General features: G+C 38.5%; 1 protein-coding gene across 1 annotated transcript in view; it reads left to right on the top strand.

The window, feature by feature from the left end:
* The window catches only part of ATP10D (ATPase, class V, type 10D), a 34,824-nt gene that overhangs the window by 3,526 nt on the left and 14,563 nt on the right, over positions 1 to 16,735 (top strand). Inside the window, 9 exon segments of the mRNA XM_010291473.1 lie at positions 1 to 123; positions 4,234 to 4,319; positions 5,411 to 5,517; positions 6,246 to 6,377; positions 7,231 to 7,358; positions 7,463 to 7,715; positions 11,587 to 11,822; positions 12,496 to 12,684; positions 14,770 to 15,385. The exon segment at positions 1 to 123 is cut by the window's left edge and continues 21 nt beyond it. Coding sequence (XP_010289775.1) covers positions 1 to 123; positions 4,234 to 4,319; positions 5,411 to 5,517; positions 6,246 to 6,377; positions 7,231 to 7,358; positions 7,463 to 7,715; positions 11,587 to 11,822; positions 12,496 to 12,684; positions 14,770 to 15,385 — 1,870 coding nt within the window.

Here is a 16,735-nt window from a genome sequence, read left to right as displayed (position 1 = left end):
CCTGCTGACATGGTGCTGTTATATTCTAGTGACCTGGATGGGATCTGTTACATTGAAACGGCAGGCCTTGATGGAGAAACCAACCTAAAGCAGAGGCAGGTGGTGAGAGGATATTCAGAGCAGGTGATAATTGTGCATTTCTGGTGGTGTAAGAAAGTTGACATGACAGATGGTCAACTTCGGAAAAAAAAAAACCCAGCTTTCCAGATTTGCCTAATTCTTGATAGCTCAGCAATCCCCATCTGAAAATAAAATAACTAGGTAACATATTTCTAATTTGTTGCTTGAGTTATTTTGGAGCAAATCTTTGTGTGTTCACTTAACATGGAGAGAGAGAGAGAGATCGATCTATTTCTTGTAATGCAAGCCAGTAAAAATAACTATTCAGGTAAATGCCAAGAAGTCATTTGTGGTGCATATCATGTCATGAGTGAGAAATTGACATTTTTATAGAAGGGAGTTCTGTGCTGTATAAAGACCTAGAGAGAGGAGCATTCATCATCTCTCTTTCACCATTTTTTCATGTTGCAAATGTGTTTTTACCTCTGTACAATACTTAGTATTATACCTAGCAGACAAAATGCTGGAGGCTGGCACAAAGAAGATGATATCAAAAGAACAAAGAATCCTGGCATTTCTGCAGTCTTCAGCACACCTGGCACTGAGTTCTGTTGCTGAAACACCATGCTGAAAACAACAGCAGGGAGACTCAGTGCTATCCATAGTAACAGACTGTTTAGTCCTCTGGAGATAAAATTACCTGAACTGTCAGCAGTGATGAGGAAGTGAGGAAGAGTACCTTGTTGTGCATTAAGACTCCCCTGTTACTTAGCAAGTATGGTAATACCAAAGGCATGATGTGATATCCATGAACAAAGCTATTTCTAATCACCTTACAGTGACATGCATTTTAATTTTTTTTTATTTTCTTTCCTGATTTAATCTTAAAACAATAAGGCAGGAAGGACTGTTTGATCTTTCTGTATATACATATCATTCCACAAGGCAAAAGTCAAATGGTTGTACAAGCTTACATCATACTGAGGTGGCCCTGATCTCACACCAGCTCCTGCTACCAAGGTCTGATTTCAGTCTCACTTGAGAAAGAGGCTGCTTTCTGTTTCTAGAAAACTTGCACCAAAATGCTAGGAAGAGTCATACTGTCCAAAAAAGTGACAATTCCTTCACCATTCGTGACTCTTCATTTTTGTCCTCAAATAAAAAAAAAAAAAGGTCACTGCAGAGTCTCCTTGTGAGGACTGCATGGTTTCTGAATGTAGAGCCATGGTCAACTTCACAGACCTCTAGGGGCCCGCCAACTGAGATTCAGCCAGAGGCTTTGTCCTTATAAACTCAGGGTGAATAAGACTGGCAGTTCTGTGTAAGAGGCTAGCTGACTGACCTCTCCATTTCTTAAGCTCAGAAGAATAGGAATAAACTACATCAAGTTAAAGAACATCTGAAGACAAGGACTAAAAATATTTAACCTATTTGCAAGTGTGTTACGTCCTACTGCCTTGTGACTGAGCAAGTAGAAATACAATGAAAAAGATTATCAGCGGGGCACGTGTTCTTGCACTTGAGATTCCTTTAAGAGAAGGCAAGGCAAAATGAAAGCATGAAACAGGAGCTGAAACTCTTGTAGTCAAATTTATTTTTTGGCAACTTAGAATAGCATAATTTTTATTAGTTTGTTTTTAATGCTTAAGTGACAACAGGAAAGAAATTGGGAAAATAACTTGAGGCTTCTTAGGTAACAGCAGGTAACAAGGCACAGAACACAGTGTTTCCAACCATCTTGACATTCTTAGAGAAATACGCAAAACAGCTGAGGACCTGCTCCTGGAGGATAATGAGCTATTTAGTGAACAATCTGACGTTGCTCTGCTGCTTTTAAGATACTCACATGTTGCTTCCCATTGAGAAGGCATTAATCTCCTTTTCCTTCCACCTCATATGGTTAGCTGAACCAAGCACAGGTTCACTGGCCTGAAGAAGCTAACATGCCATTAGCACTAAGTCACTGTGAGCAGTGAATGTTTCCTGTTACATTATGAAAGAAGCCATAGGACTGCACTGGTCAGTTCCTTCTCAGCCAGCATGGCCGATGACTGAATCCAGTCCTAGCTGCAGCATCCTCAAACTTAGTGGAAAGTGCTGTCCTTTTCTTCTAGGCAGCCTAAGAAGCCAAGCTGATGAAAAGAGTTGCCAGCTCTCCTCTTCCACCTTGGTCATGTACCCATTCCCATGCCATGTTATCAAACCATTTTGTTTGTCAGGAGCACAGCGCAGCCAAAGCAGCAGGCATGGCCTTGGGAAGCTGTTTCTCTCCCCATTCCAGTAAGAGAGTCTGATGCAGGGCCTGTCACTCTCAGCTACCTTACTCCGTTCCCATCTTTACTGTCCCCCTTCTTTAGGGACTGTTGCACAAAATCCAAGTAATTTTAATTCTGTCACAGAAAATCTTCTCTTTTGTGCCAGGAAACATAGGAAAGCATCTCAAGAAATGGTGCAAAATCTTGTACTCTCAATATTTGCTTTGTCAAAGTTAAGATTATAATGAAGAAATACAGACCATAAACTTATAGTCCAGGAAGATCTGAGTGCCCATATCAAGATACCTGCTTTTGGACTTTCTTGTCCACCTCTGGTTTTTGTCCACCTCAGTTTTTGTCACCTCTGTTTTATACTGGCAGAGTGTAGAGATAACTTCTGTGCCCACTATAGGTTACACCCCGAGTTTCTGTGGTTGCTGTTTCAAAGTATACTGCAAGAAGCTCCTACTAACACCTTTACTGTTATTACAAATTGTTTGACCAAGTCAAATAGTTTAGTTATCCATCAAAAATAAGATGTTTTCACTAGAAATACATACTTGGAGACAGTTTCCAGGCTGTAGAAGAATCAACTGCTTTGGCTATTTTTCTTCCTTTTGGGGGTAGTTCTTACTCTCTTTGTGCTCTTTTTTGTGTTATCATTGTACAATGTGAAATGCTTGAAAAGCGAGAATCAATTATACTGTCTAACATTTCACAGAAATGTTGCTACTTCCTGTACAAATAAACATGAGAAAGGTCAGTGGAGAGAGAGGTCTTTCATAGTTAATTACATTTACAAAGCAGCTGAAGGTATCTGGCTAAGGCTGTGTTCATATTGACTTCAGGTTAATACAGTGCAACAAATCAATACAGCAAAACATAGCAAAAAAATTATTTTTTAATCAAGCCAACAAAGCACATGTTAATAATATTATGTCTTCTGAGTTTCAAATTCTACTGACGGGATTGTGTTTTAACCTCACAGTTGCTATTCTGCCAGTATGTAGTCTCCCAATTGTGGGAGTGCGGCCTTCTGAGAGACCTGTAATTATGTGCAAGATGTATTCAATTACACCTGTGAATTACGGATTTATCCTTGGAGTTTGAAACCTTAAATTGGTCATTTTTTTTTTTTTTCTAAAGAGCGGAACCAATTATTTTCCAAAGAGTTAGTGTAAGGTACTCAGTTTGGAAACAGCTCTGTTATTCTAGAGGCTAGAGGCATACTCATATGCCATTAACTGAAATTAAATTGCAAGTGCAGTTGCAGGTAATTCCAAAGATAAGGCCTTTTGGTTTTACTTCTTGTCAGGTTTCATGCTTTATTAATAGAGGATATTTGTTTTGCTTGGCTTTTCTCTTCACTGAAGAGCTCACCTGCTCTTTATTTACAATCTGTTTCTAGTCTTTCATAACAGCCTTTTCGTCAGAACTGGTAAGGCTCAAACATCATTAGAAAGTTCTACCTCTTTCTTTGTGTTAGCACAGATAACATCCCAATCACGGTATTGGAAACAACGGCTGTTTGGAAGATAATTCTGCTTGCAGAGAAGACAGTGCCTCTGTTTTTTTTTCCTTATCATGGAAAAAAAGGGAAATCTCCACTTTTCAGATGTTCTAACTGCATTTTTTTCTTTTTCCTCACTCTTCCACCCATTTTCTCCTCTCCAGTGTTCCAATATCAGGAATTCCATCTGATATTTGCCAGTGTTTGATATTTACTAGGAAATATCATGTATCCTTCCATGCTGTGCGAGTATGATTTATGCCGGGTAGCAGGTCATCAGCAACTTACAGTTTTGAAGATAAATTGTTAGATAGTAATATCTGAACCTATTAATTTATTATGTTTTTAAGTTCCATCACATTTTGTCTGAGTTCTCTGGAATGTTTTTTTTTTTTCTATGGCATTTAGGTCTCTGAAATTGATCCAGAAAAATTTTCCAGTAGAATAGAGTGTGAAAGTCCTAACAACGACCTCAGTTGCTTCCGAGGCTTTGTGTAAGTAGGCTTGGTGTCTCTTTAATCTGTTGTCATTTGCTTTGGTGGTCTTACTAATTTTCAGAGATCTTGTAATGTTTACTTTAAAAAATGACGGTATGTATAGAAGCCAGTTTGCACCACTAAATTTCTGAGTGCGGCCCAACAGATAGGGCTCCAGAAGGGCTTTCTGAGCAGCAGATTGTAAACTGGGAAAGCCCACTAGTGTTTTGTATTTTGTATTGAATATTTTCCGCATCTTAGTTCAGGCTGTTTTGCAATTGTGTATTCTATATTTGAAAGAGCTGTTTCAAATCTGGTCTTAATAACATGATACCTACAGTACTTTGTCTGGACCATGGCCTGATTGGGAAAGCTGCATTGGTCAGAATTGGAAATGGGAATGACTGGCTTCCTCTCCTACTCTGATTTGTTTTGCATAACCATCAATGACTTGATCAAACTCCTTTTGGCCAACATGGCTGTTTGTGTCTTTTCTTGTTATGGGTTTATGATTTTCTATAGACAGTAGGAAAACAAAATACTGTTTAACAAGGTGACTGATTTTCAGTTTTTGAGAGTTCTAATGTCTATATTCTTCTTTGTGGGCATTGACACATTAGAAATACGAAAAGGAAAATAAATACATATAATTCTTAGTCTCTGAGGAAACACTTTGACAAAATGTGGGCCTACCCGCACTGGAAGTATGCCACAGGAATAACGATGCTCACAGTATATTTAAAATGGGATTTTATATTTTTGTTTGAATTTTTTCTGATGTTGGCAATCAAAGTAGAAGTCCTAGGCCTTCAGGCTTCCAGTGTTTGTCTTGAGCTCTTTTCAGTAGTGTTGCCTACTTCTCATATGCCAGCTGCCAAATGTTAGGCTTGTAAACATAAGGAAATTTTAATACAGTGCCTACATGCCTGGATTTTCAAAGGTGATCTGCATGCATGTTACCCTATTTTTTTGAAAAGTTCAATCGGGAATGTCAGAATGGCAGTGAGTGCCTAGCAGCTTCTTTGGGGAATCTTCTCCCTAACAGTTTTGCAAAGCCTGACTGGTAATTGCTGGAATCCTACAGCTGAAATAATATGCTCTTTTTTCAGTGAGCATTCAAACAAGGATCGAGTGGGCCTCAGCAAGGAAAACTTACTGCTCCGAGGATGCACAATAAGAAACACAGAAGCTGTTGTAGGCATAGTGGTATATGCAGGTTAGTGAACCACCCTGGCTTTCACAGATTGTTTTGTAAACAAGATAGTTGTGTGCCCTAAGAAACAATACCATACACAGAGGAATTAGCAGAGTAAAAGCTTGAATGCATCAGAAGGCAGCTGTAGATAGAAATGTTAAGAATGCATGTCTGGATTAAGTTTGTTTCCAGTTTAACAATGTAAAAAACTGATATTACTTATTATTCACGGGAGGCCAGCTCTGCTCTCTGTGAACAGGTCCTTGTCTGCAATTGTTATTTGCGATGGTAAACCCAGGTTTTGAAATGGACGTGGAAATGCGTGGCTTGCTTAGGATTTTTTTTCTGGTCTAAAACTGAATCTAGTGCTGTTCTTCAGTGTTCTGTATCAAAGAGCAGAGCTTTTTAAACTAATTAATATGATGTATCCAGCCAGATAATTGTAATGCAGGTGCAGGATTTTGTACAAAATATATGAAATAATATAGAAAACATCAAGAATGAGATTGTTTCTATAGAAAGAAAGATTATTGATAGCATAAAAGTTAATGTGTACATGACAGATTTTGGTTTAACTTGTTCAGTTTTCTTTATGACAGAATTCATATATTGTAGTTTGCTCACATTTATAATCTCCGTTCAAATATTAGTTAACAGAAATGTCCTGTTTCCCAGAGCTTTAGAAATATAAAGCACTTGTGTTTCTGATATCTGCTATTAGAGGATTTCAACCTGTGTTATGATTACAGGTCATGAAACCAAAGCCATGCTGAATAACAGTGGCCCTCATTACAAGCGCAGTAAATTGGAAAGAAAAGTGAACACTGATATTCTTTGGTGTGTTCTGCTTCTAATTTTGATGTGTATAACTGGTGCAATAGGTAAGTGAGAATCAGCAGATTCCTGCTATTTTCTTCTCTCAGCCTACAATGCTTAGTGTTTTATTTTGGGGCTGATTAATTTTAACAGCCCATCTTGGAAACTGGCTTTATCCATGTGTAATTCCCTAGTGGCTGGGGATGCTGCCAGGTTTTAGTTCATGTTGTCATGCTTAATCTGGAGTGTGGTCAAGAAGTATGTTCCTGGTGCAGGTTCTTTGGACTGGAACCTATTTCACCAATTCATTTCTCTTTTCTGTCACTAATTGCTCTGCAAAACTCCTACTTTCTCTTAAGATTTTTCAGGTAATATGAGATGCATGTACAGCATTGTGGGGAGAGTCCTAGCATGACTAGAGTTGTATGGCCTCGATATTTTAGGGATTGATGAAATAGTGAGCTTGAGTAAATCTGAACAGACTAACTTTTATGACAAATCAAAAAGGTGTTTAAAACATGTTTAAGAAAACTTCTTCAGACTACAGTTAATAATGGTGACATGCTGTTCACAGGTTAACTAAAGCCTGGATAAGCAAGGATAATGCAATTAGTTGCCAGCAGTTTTTCTGTGGGGGGAAAAAAAAAAGTGTTTATCAAGTGTAGTTAGTACTCCTTTAGTTCTGAGATGGGCTGTGTAGATGTGCTGTTGATAGAAATGCATGTAATGTATTTATTCATGTGTACATTGATACTTCATTAATTTTAATGGGGTTCCTGTTGATGAAAATCTCAAGAGATAAAATGGTAGTTTAAGAGCTTAGAAAGAACTGTAGAGTAGAACAGCTAACACCATGACCCTAAACTGTGATTCGGTTTACATACAACTGAGTCACTTTCTCTTGTTCTTGTTTTCAAGGCCATGGAATTTGGTTAAGTAAGTATTCGGAAATACCTTTTTTTAACGTCCCTGAGCCAGATGGGAAATCGATTCCTCCAACATTGGCAGGGTTCAATATGTTCTGGACAATGATCATTTTATTACAGGTAACTTTGGTCTGCTTTGAACACGGGTCATATTCTGATCTCATTTATGTCCTTGAAGTAGCTCTTTGGCTGATTTATTTAATCCATGTGTTTTATTTTGGTAGGTCTTGATCCCAATTTCTCTCTATGTTTCAATTGAAATTGTCAAATTGGGACAAATTTATTTAATACAGAATGACATTGATTTTTACCATGAGAAAACAGACTCAACAATTCAGTGTCGAGCATTGAACATTGCTGAAGACCTCGGCCAGATTCAGTATATCTTCTCTGACAAGACTGGAACCCTCACTGAAAATAAGATGGTTTTTCGGAGATGCAGCATTGCAGGACAGGAGTATTGCCATGAGGAAAACGGTAAGACACTAAAGTTGTGTTCACAATGGGTCATTTCTCTCTTCTTGGAGAAACAGAAAGTTTTATAGGGGTCTGGTGGACTTCATGAGTTTTATGTGGCCATACACACTCACAGAAGGTATGAATTCAGACTGATCCTACTAATAGCCATGCATCTTTCCCCATTATTTGGATCCCTTCATATATAGTGTGTTAAGAGACTTGAAGGCTGTATGTAAGGTGCTGCTTTGCAGCTAGTTAACTTCCAACATATTTGATACCACAAACAAAATATTCTTTACTTGCTCTGGAAGAAGTCTTTCCTACCTTGTTTTGCTTCTCTTTTTGCAATATTCAGAACCCAGAACACTGGAAAATTGCCCATCTAGTCTTTTGCCTTTTTTTTTTTTTTTTTTTTCAACTAGTGTGTCAATGCTTACCTAGCATTTTAGGGTTCAGACTTCCTGTTGACTGCCAGAGCAGTATACCACCTTTATGTAGTATATCTTACGGCTTTTGATTCAACATACTGTTGCCCTTGAGGATATAGTAACCCAAATAAAACACATGCTGATGTATTTATAACATTAATGTTAAGGTACAAGTCAAGCAGATGTGTGTACAGATATGTGTTAAGGCTGCAAAGATAAGTACTTCCATAAAAATAATGACTGTTGTATTCTTATGTCTTACACACCTGTTTATTGTTAGACAAAAAGTCAACAAGCAGTGTTACTGGATAGTTGCTGCCTCATTGTCTAATAGTGTAGCATCTTTCAGTATGTATTTCCTGAGAGCCTACCTGAAGCCTTCTGGGAGCCAGGAGAAGACACAACTCCAGACACAAGAGAAAATTGGGCAGAGTGACAAGAAATCTTTGATTCAATTAACTGTTTTATTTATTAGATAAAACCACAAAGTTTTTATTGCCATTACTGTAAGTAAATACTAGTGGCTGCAGACATTTGCTATTTTGGGGGTGGGCAATGCAAGTATTCCATATGAGATCGAAGGTGAGATGTGGACAGGTGAAGCACTGCTGTGTATTAAACCCCTCTGTGATTTTGGTGATTTTGCCACCAGGTAGAACTGTTCACAACTACAAGCAAAAAGCACACCCTGCTGGCCACAGCAATGAATCAGTTCAGCCCTTCTTTTGTTGTGTCACAGGAGCAGATGGTTACACACCATTTTTACAGTAATTTCTGCACATATTTTGAAAATTTTATGGTGTGGGTGTGGAAAGTTTTTATGGAAAGGATGATGACAGCAAAGTTGCTGTTACTATTTAATACAGATGTCCTGTATTTTTTTTAAGTTTCAAACTTATATTTTTTATTTTTATATTTATATTTTATATTTTTTAAGTTTCGAACTTGGTGAATGAACAACTTAAAAAATTAGAATATATTTGCAAAGCATTTCCTAAAGGAAGGAGAAGTATTTCAGAAGAGATAAACCAAAGAATAGTGCAAATGATGTAGATATGGCTGATCCAGGTCTCACTGTGCCAGGGAAGTATGTCTACCATGTACTTCTGCTAATAGTTCATTTAAGAGTTATTGTCCAAAAATATTAATGTGTTAATTATGTTCATAATTATTTCCTGCTGTGCCCTGTGTTTTGCCTGGAGGATATACAAGTGCTTCTTCCTAACAAATCTAGAAATTATGTGAACCCTGAAACTCAGCTGTAAAAATGTTGGAGGTCCTGTATTTTAGTCCTGTTTAACATTTGTTCAGTTGCATAGAGCTCCTATTTGCAAGGTTCCTGTAAGAACCTAATATAGTAAGAGTTGCAGTACAAGACAGTACAGTCTTTTGCATACAGGCCACTTAGTCTGTACATATATTTCTGTATTTATCTCTGTATTGCCCAGGGTAAAGGGATGCACATGAGGGAAGCACACAACAGCAGTGACTGTGATTCAGTATAATCCTCCATCTGGGTGCCCCCATGCAGTGTTCTGTCTACAGTAACATGTGGCTCTTGGACCAAGGCAGCACAGCAGTTTGGTGTTACAAGAGGTGCCACATGTGTTGAGTCAGAGCATGGAGGCTTCTCAACAGTCTGGAAGCATAGCAGAATGGGCATGTGTTGTCCAAACCTGCCTCTACAAACACATACTAAGTCACTGTTGCTGCTTACTAGGAGCAAAGCTATCAATAAAGTTATCAATACCACATGTGGCATATTATATTTGGTAGTTGTGGGGAGCCACAGTTTGTTATATTCCCACTTTTTTTTTTTTTTTTTTTTTTAAAGAACTATTTTATTAAATTCATGTTGACATCAGGGAGATGGCCTGCCAAGGAAGGTGTAAGCTCTGGTCTCCCTGCTGTCCTTGGAATCATTAGAATGGCAGGATGAGGGACAGGAGGCTTTCATTTATGTTCTAGAAAGAAAAGACAACAGGAAATAAGGAGAACTTAACAGGCTAGCAAATCCAGTAGCTCATTTCCTGAACATAGCTAAGCAAGTGACATCATAAACCTATTTCCATCTCATTTTGACCACCAGAGCTGGGGACTCTGAATTGTGGATAGGTTTCCTGTTCACATAAAACAGAGTAATATTCCACTTTTCACTTCTTTCCTGTACAGTAGCTGCTACTTTAAATAAGAAAAAAGAATAGGGAATTAGTGATGTTGCAGGAGATGTCTGCATGTTAATACTTTTTTTTCCCTGGGATGCCATTGTTTGTATTCATGCTTTAATGAAATAAATAGGCAATGCACAGTTCTCAGAACAGTTTTTCCATGGTGTCTATGGATGCAGACATTGAACTGCTAGTGTATGATCATCACATGCTATTTTCACAGTGACAGATAAAAACTTGAAAGCTGAATAGCATACAGTGATCCAGTGCTGTCTGGATTGAGACTGCAACCTCTTGCATGTGGTCAAACACTGGCCCAGAACCCCAGTGAAATCATTTGGGTATGTTCTTAACAAACACATGATAGCATAGGCGTGTTTCCACTTACTACAAAGGTTCTTTACACCACTGATCTTCCTAGCTAGATTTGTGGGGCACAGAACTGCATTTATATCTTTGGTGCAAAGGTGTTAGACATGTGAATGCAAAGTTTTATTATTGAAACCTGCTTTTCAGTTAAATACTCAGAAAATGTGTATGTGTGTGTGAGGGAGTGTCCAATGCAGAAATGATAAACACACTTTCACTGAGTTCGTGCTAGCAGCAGTACTTATTGAACCACTGGCATACTATCCAGATCCATCATAAAATAATCAGGCTAGAAAACATATCAGGAGGTAATCTGGTCCTATTTCTCTGGCCTAAGGCAGAGTTGTTGCTATCATTCTTTATGAATATTTTTTTTGTTTCTTCAGGACCTCCAGTGATGTCCAATTCACTGCTTTCTGAGGCATTCTGCTCTAGTATGTCATGTCTTCTTTGACAGAGTTTTGCTGATACCTAGCCTGAGTCTGTCTTGCCACAATATAGAACCATTGTGTCTTCTATTACCTATTGTGTGTGCACAGAAAACAGGCTATTTCCATTCTCTATGTGATTGCCCTTCATGTACTTAAAGACTCTTTTTGGCTCGTGTCAATGTGCCCTTCTGGAGGCTGTGTAACTCCAGCTTATTTTACTGTTTCCATGTGGCTCATGTTGTCTAGAACCCTGATCATTCTTGCTCCCTCTTCTGGATTCACTTCAGTGGAGTGTTGCTCTTGAAGTGCAGTGTCCCAAACAGTAAGTCAGTGTCATAGCTGCTTGTGGGTTTTACTTTTCATAAATGGTGGGTTATTCTTAACTATATACTAAATTCCTTACTTCAAAAATTCGTTTTGTGAACCTCCAGGCAGTATTTTAGACAAAATTCTTTTTGCTCATGGAACAATAATTTTGTTTCCCTTTCTATAGCAAAGAGGTTGGAATCCTATCAAGAGATAGATTCAGAGAATGAGGATTCAACTGATCATCAGTGTGGCTCTTCGACCCATATATCAAAATGGCCAGGGAACAACTGCAGAGCTGTGAATGAACCTTTGAACAGAAAGTCATTGAATCAGTTGTCTGGTAATTACCCTGCATTAGGAAGGGAAGATGGAGCAGGTGATGTTCCCCACTCAGGACATGTTGCTTTCAGCAGCCCCATTGTAAGTAAAAGCTGTTGGGTTTGATGCTAAATTTCTGAAGTAACTCATGAAGGAATATATTTTTACCCCCATTTGATCAGAGTCCTTGTCATTTAAGAAATCGTTTCTCTCTCCCATCGAAACCAGAGCCTCCCATGATTGCTTGGCTGCATCCTGTTTGCAGCTGACATTGCAGATGTTCCTTGGGTCATGAAGGTGTATGCTTTGGTTCTTGCTGCCGTGAGTCCATTATCACTCCAGCTGAAATGACCAGCTTCACCTCAATGAGAGTTTGTTCTTTTGTTTTAAGAGGTTTCTAGTAGTTTTGTTTGGTTTTAATATGAAATATCTAGATGACCAGTATTTATTGGAGGTTATAAGAGGTAAAAACTCTGCTTCAATACTGGAAAGTGTTTAAATAGCATTCATCGTATTTGAGCTCTGTTGAAGTGTCTATGAACTAAGGCTCTACTGTTTGCATGTCTGGGCATGGAGTTTGCCATTTTCAGTGGGCTAGCACAAGGCAGTGAAGACAGTAGCATGTTCCTCTATTTCCTAGTATAACCAACTCAGAATCTGACAGGAGGGAAGTTATATGAGCTTCTACGTTTCATTCATCTATAACTGGTTTAACCTCCAGAGACTGAGACTAATCTTATATCCTAATGGACAGTTTTGTTCATTTCATCAACAGGAAACAGATGTTGTACCAGACACACAACTGCTGGAGAAGTTCAGTCAAATTTCTTCGCATTCCTATCAACAATCAGAAGAAGCTAGCAGCAAGTTATCTTTGGAGACAATGTACATCACCGACTTCTTTCTTGCTCTGGCTATCTGTAATACTGTTGTAGTTTCAGTCCCCAATCAGCCACGTCAGAAGGTAAGGCGGCCTTGTTTTTGGCTATTTGGCCATATTCGTAAATCCCTTTGGTTTGACTACAAAAGGATCATTTTTTAAATGTCAGTTAATTGCTTTTTCCTTTTCTCCTCTATTGGTTTTTCCTGTTAGAAAGAAGGGAATTACTGTAAACCCATGGAGTGCAATAAGTTAATGTGCAACATAGTGCTGGTAACATTTTTCCCATGCAGAAAAGCTTGGCTTCAGTATTTTTGCTTCTGTGTATAAACTGTTTGTAACTTCTACAAGACAAATTTTGAGATTAAATTGCAATTGTGATATTTTCTATGTTATGTTTTTCCAGATGTGTGCATAGCTTCCTTTAAAAGTACCCTAACACTCAGGTTACCTTTACAAATGGGTTTTTGTTGGCTGAAAAAAAGAATAATCTCAGAAGACTCCCAGAATATTGGAACTGAGAATGCTCTTACCTGTTCCCTGACTATTCAAATAGAGTATCAGCAAAAGGATGGAAGATCAAGTTTCATATGTGTAATAGTCTGAAGAAAAAAATGTTTTGCAGTATAATATAAAGTGGTCTCACCTTGAATGTACAGTGCATTTGCTAGACTGTCCTGGTTTAATGGTCTGGAGTGTATTTAAGTCTTCCTGAGACCAATTCTTGTTTTAAGAGCACACAACCTAACATTTTTTTAATGATAATACTATCTTTTTCAATTTTTTTTTTTTTTGAGTGCGATTTTCATAACCCCGTCTTTTACCAATTTTGACTGTGTTGCAGGATAATTCCCAAGTTCAGCTTTGATTTCCTTCCCCCTCATCCCCTGGTGATTTCCATTTGTTGACTTTGTCTTTTGAAAAAAATGTTTATGATATGTGCAGGACTAGATTTTGGTGTCCATGTAGGCAGTGAACCTACAACCATGTCTGGAGACATTCCCAAAAGGTATCCTGTGGAGTATAAAGTACCTCCGATGTCTAAATAAGCCTGGTATTGTAGTGTGCTTCCAGGCATTCCCAGAAAGTGTGGTAGGCAGCCTACATGTCCATGTGTGGATGGGGCAGCTGTGTTCATAGCTACTAATCATCCATTCTTTAAAGGTGATGTGGAACAATATACAGGTGAGATTCTCGGGTTTTTGAGAATAATATTTCTGGATTACTTGCTAGCAGGCCAGAAGATCTCCAGGTCACTAGTAGGTAGGTTGGGAGGGGCAATGTGGCATGAGGTTTCTGAGTTCACGATTAGGGAATGACATGAAAGAGCTCAAGGCAACGGAAAGTTTCAGTGTTGCCTTAGGGAGAGGTGATGAAAGGATGTTCCTAGTCTATATTTCCATGATGCTGAGTGGAGACACACTACAACTTGCATGCAATTGCAGTAGAACTGAAGCCAGAGTCTATCCTTACCTTATGCTTTTCAGTGGCAAAGGAGAACATGCTTCCTGGTGATAACTCACTCTTAACTCTTCTCCAGTAACAAGAAAAGAATGTCAGACTTGCACACCTTGTTCCTTGTTTGTAAGCTATTAACTGCCTAGCTGATCTGAGTAACAGTAAGCCAATTATTTTGTAACATTGATGAGAGGGGAACTGTCTTTCGGTTTAAATTCAGGCATTAAAAAAGTTTTGGTAAGGCATGGTATTTTTAACAGTACTTGTAGCTAATTGCTGTGAGAAGTATGGAGTTGGTTTATTTTTCACAAGTATCGTGCTAATTCAGAACAAAAATTAAGTGTTTAGTTCCATTTGGCACAACTTTTAAAAGTTATAATGTCATACTGTTTCACTACTGAAACAGTTCTAAAGAGAAGTATTACATGGAGTCATGAATCGAACTTGGAAGGCTTACTGTTTTTTGATCTGAAGTATTTTTACAATTCTTTTTGTTTGAATAATGAAGGTCTTACAGAAGCTGTTTAGTGTACTCATATGGTTATATGTTTAAATGAGCTGGCCATCTTTAGTACAAGCAATCAACCTTAGAGTAAATTTTAAAATACTACATTCATTAAGAAACATACACAGTTTGTAAGCTGTCCCTCTTTAATGTAATAAAATAAGAAGAATTTAACATAAATGCTTTTTCTAATTGTTCTGTTCCAGATGAGACTCTCTTCACTGGGTAGGATGCCTATTAAATCACTTGAGGAAATCAGGCAGATGTTCCAGAGGTTGTCAGTCCGGAGACTAAGTTCCTCCCCACTTCCAAGTGTAAAAGAGTCATCATCTGAAAGCCCCAATAGTTTTGTGAGCAAACTGTCTATTTTCAGAATGAAACTGGCTTCACCTGCTTTGGATGGAGCTACTCAAAGGGCTGCTGAGCCTCACAATAGTGACAGCCCGGAAAATTCCCGAGTGCCTCAACAACTACATATGCTGAATGTAGCTGCTGGCTGTGAACACAACAGTGCTGCATCATCTATTGAATTGCCTCCCTTACCTAAACTATGTTATGAAGCTGAGAGTCCAGATGAAGCTGCCTTGGTTCATGCTGCTAGGGCTTATAAATGTATTTTACAGTCTAGGACTCCAGATCAAGTAACTGTGGACTTTGCAGGTCTGGGATCTTTAACGTTTCAGATTTTGCATATCCTGCCTTTTGATTCAGTGCGGAAAAGGATGTCAGTGGTGGTGCGGCATCCAGTCTCCAACAAAGTGGTAGTGTACACAAAAGGTGCAGACTCAGTCATGATGGATTTGTTGAGAACTGCATCTGAAGGTATCTATAGAACTTCTAATTCTTTGCTCACCTTTGTCGTTCTTAAGTACAGTTAAGATATGGCCTGATTCATGAGAAGAGACAAGTAACCAAGCAGAACTATTACCTGTGAATAGTTCCTTATAGGGAACCCAGAAAGGTAGTATTGCCTGTCACCTGGATATGGCTGTACTGTGTGCTGGTGTGGAAACTGAGAAGAGAGAAGCAGCTGCTATTTGAAGGATTTAGTGGTGTCTAAGCAGACCCTTTGGAGCCAACTGAAGTATTCACAGTTACAAAGTAAGGTCATCTGCTTGAATAGTTGGCTTGTGCTACAGAGTGAGAGGTGTTTCTTAGAATGAGATCCTTTCTAGCCTTTACTTGTGTTAGCGTTTCTGAGCTGTTGGAGAGAGGTATGGGTTGCAGATGTCACATATCAGTGCTTTTTGAGTTTTTTTTTTCCTTGACTACTGACTATTTCTGTGTTTCTAGGTGTCATAGTAATAATAACTGTAAAGTTGTGTGGTCCCGCCTGCTGGGCCATGTTGTTTGGGGATAAATGGGGGTAAATGTTTTTTTGCATCTGCCACAGGAGGCATGCACCAGGTTGTTTAAGCACTGATTTATTCATACACTGTAGTGAGCAGCCATTGATTTTTAACTGAATGCAGTAAAGAGAAAATATTGTATGTGTATGTTAGAAATAAATACCTAAATATATTTCAGTTCAGAAGATGTTCCAAAGGGTTTTTTTTAGTAGTTTGGAAAGTAATATAAAGGAATTATTTTTAAAGGCTTGCTTTCTGCAAAAAGGAGTTTCGTTTGTATGTTCCATGGCTGGCTGATTTCAGTGAGGAAGAGAGATATTTCCAATTCCAAGGGTGGATTTTAATTCACCCAGTTATCTATCTAAAATCTAGACAAAAAGCCTCTAGACCATGGAGCAGAAACAGGACCTCCAAAATCTGTCATCTTACATGGAGGGTAATTTCATATCTGGAGGTGCCTCTCCTTGCTTTGATTCTCAAGGTAAACTTGGAACCTCACTTACACGTATCCAAAGGTACGTGAGTGGAATGCCTGTCCGAATAGTCCACCCTTTAACAGTTATTTTTAAAAAAGCTTTACTGTGCCTTCCCTTTTAGCTCCCTCCTACTAGACCAGTGACAGTAAAGCTGCTTAGGTGTTTGTGGCACAGTTAATTTTAGAAAATAACTTTATTTTAGGAAAACATTTTGATATACTAGTGGCATGCAAAGATGTATCTGTACGAGATGGGTTCCCCCTCACTGCTTGGGCAGACTGGCGCACTGCATGCTCACTATAGATACAGCCATGGTACATTGTGCAAACATGAAGATATATTCACAG

This window comes from Phaethon lepturus, unplaced genomic scaffold, assembly GCF_000687285.1.
Source record: "Phaethon lepturus isolate BGI_N335 unplaced genomic scaffold, ASM68728v1 scaffold7150, whole genome shotgun sequence".
Lineage (NCBI taxonomy): Eukaryota > Metazoa > Chordata > Aves > Phaethontiformes > Phaethontidae > Phaethon > Phaethon lepturus.
Note: the sequence above shows the minus strand (reverse complement) of the source record. Positions and strands in the feature narration are given on the sequence as shown.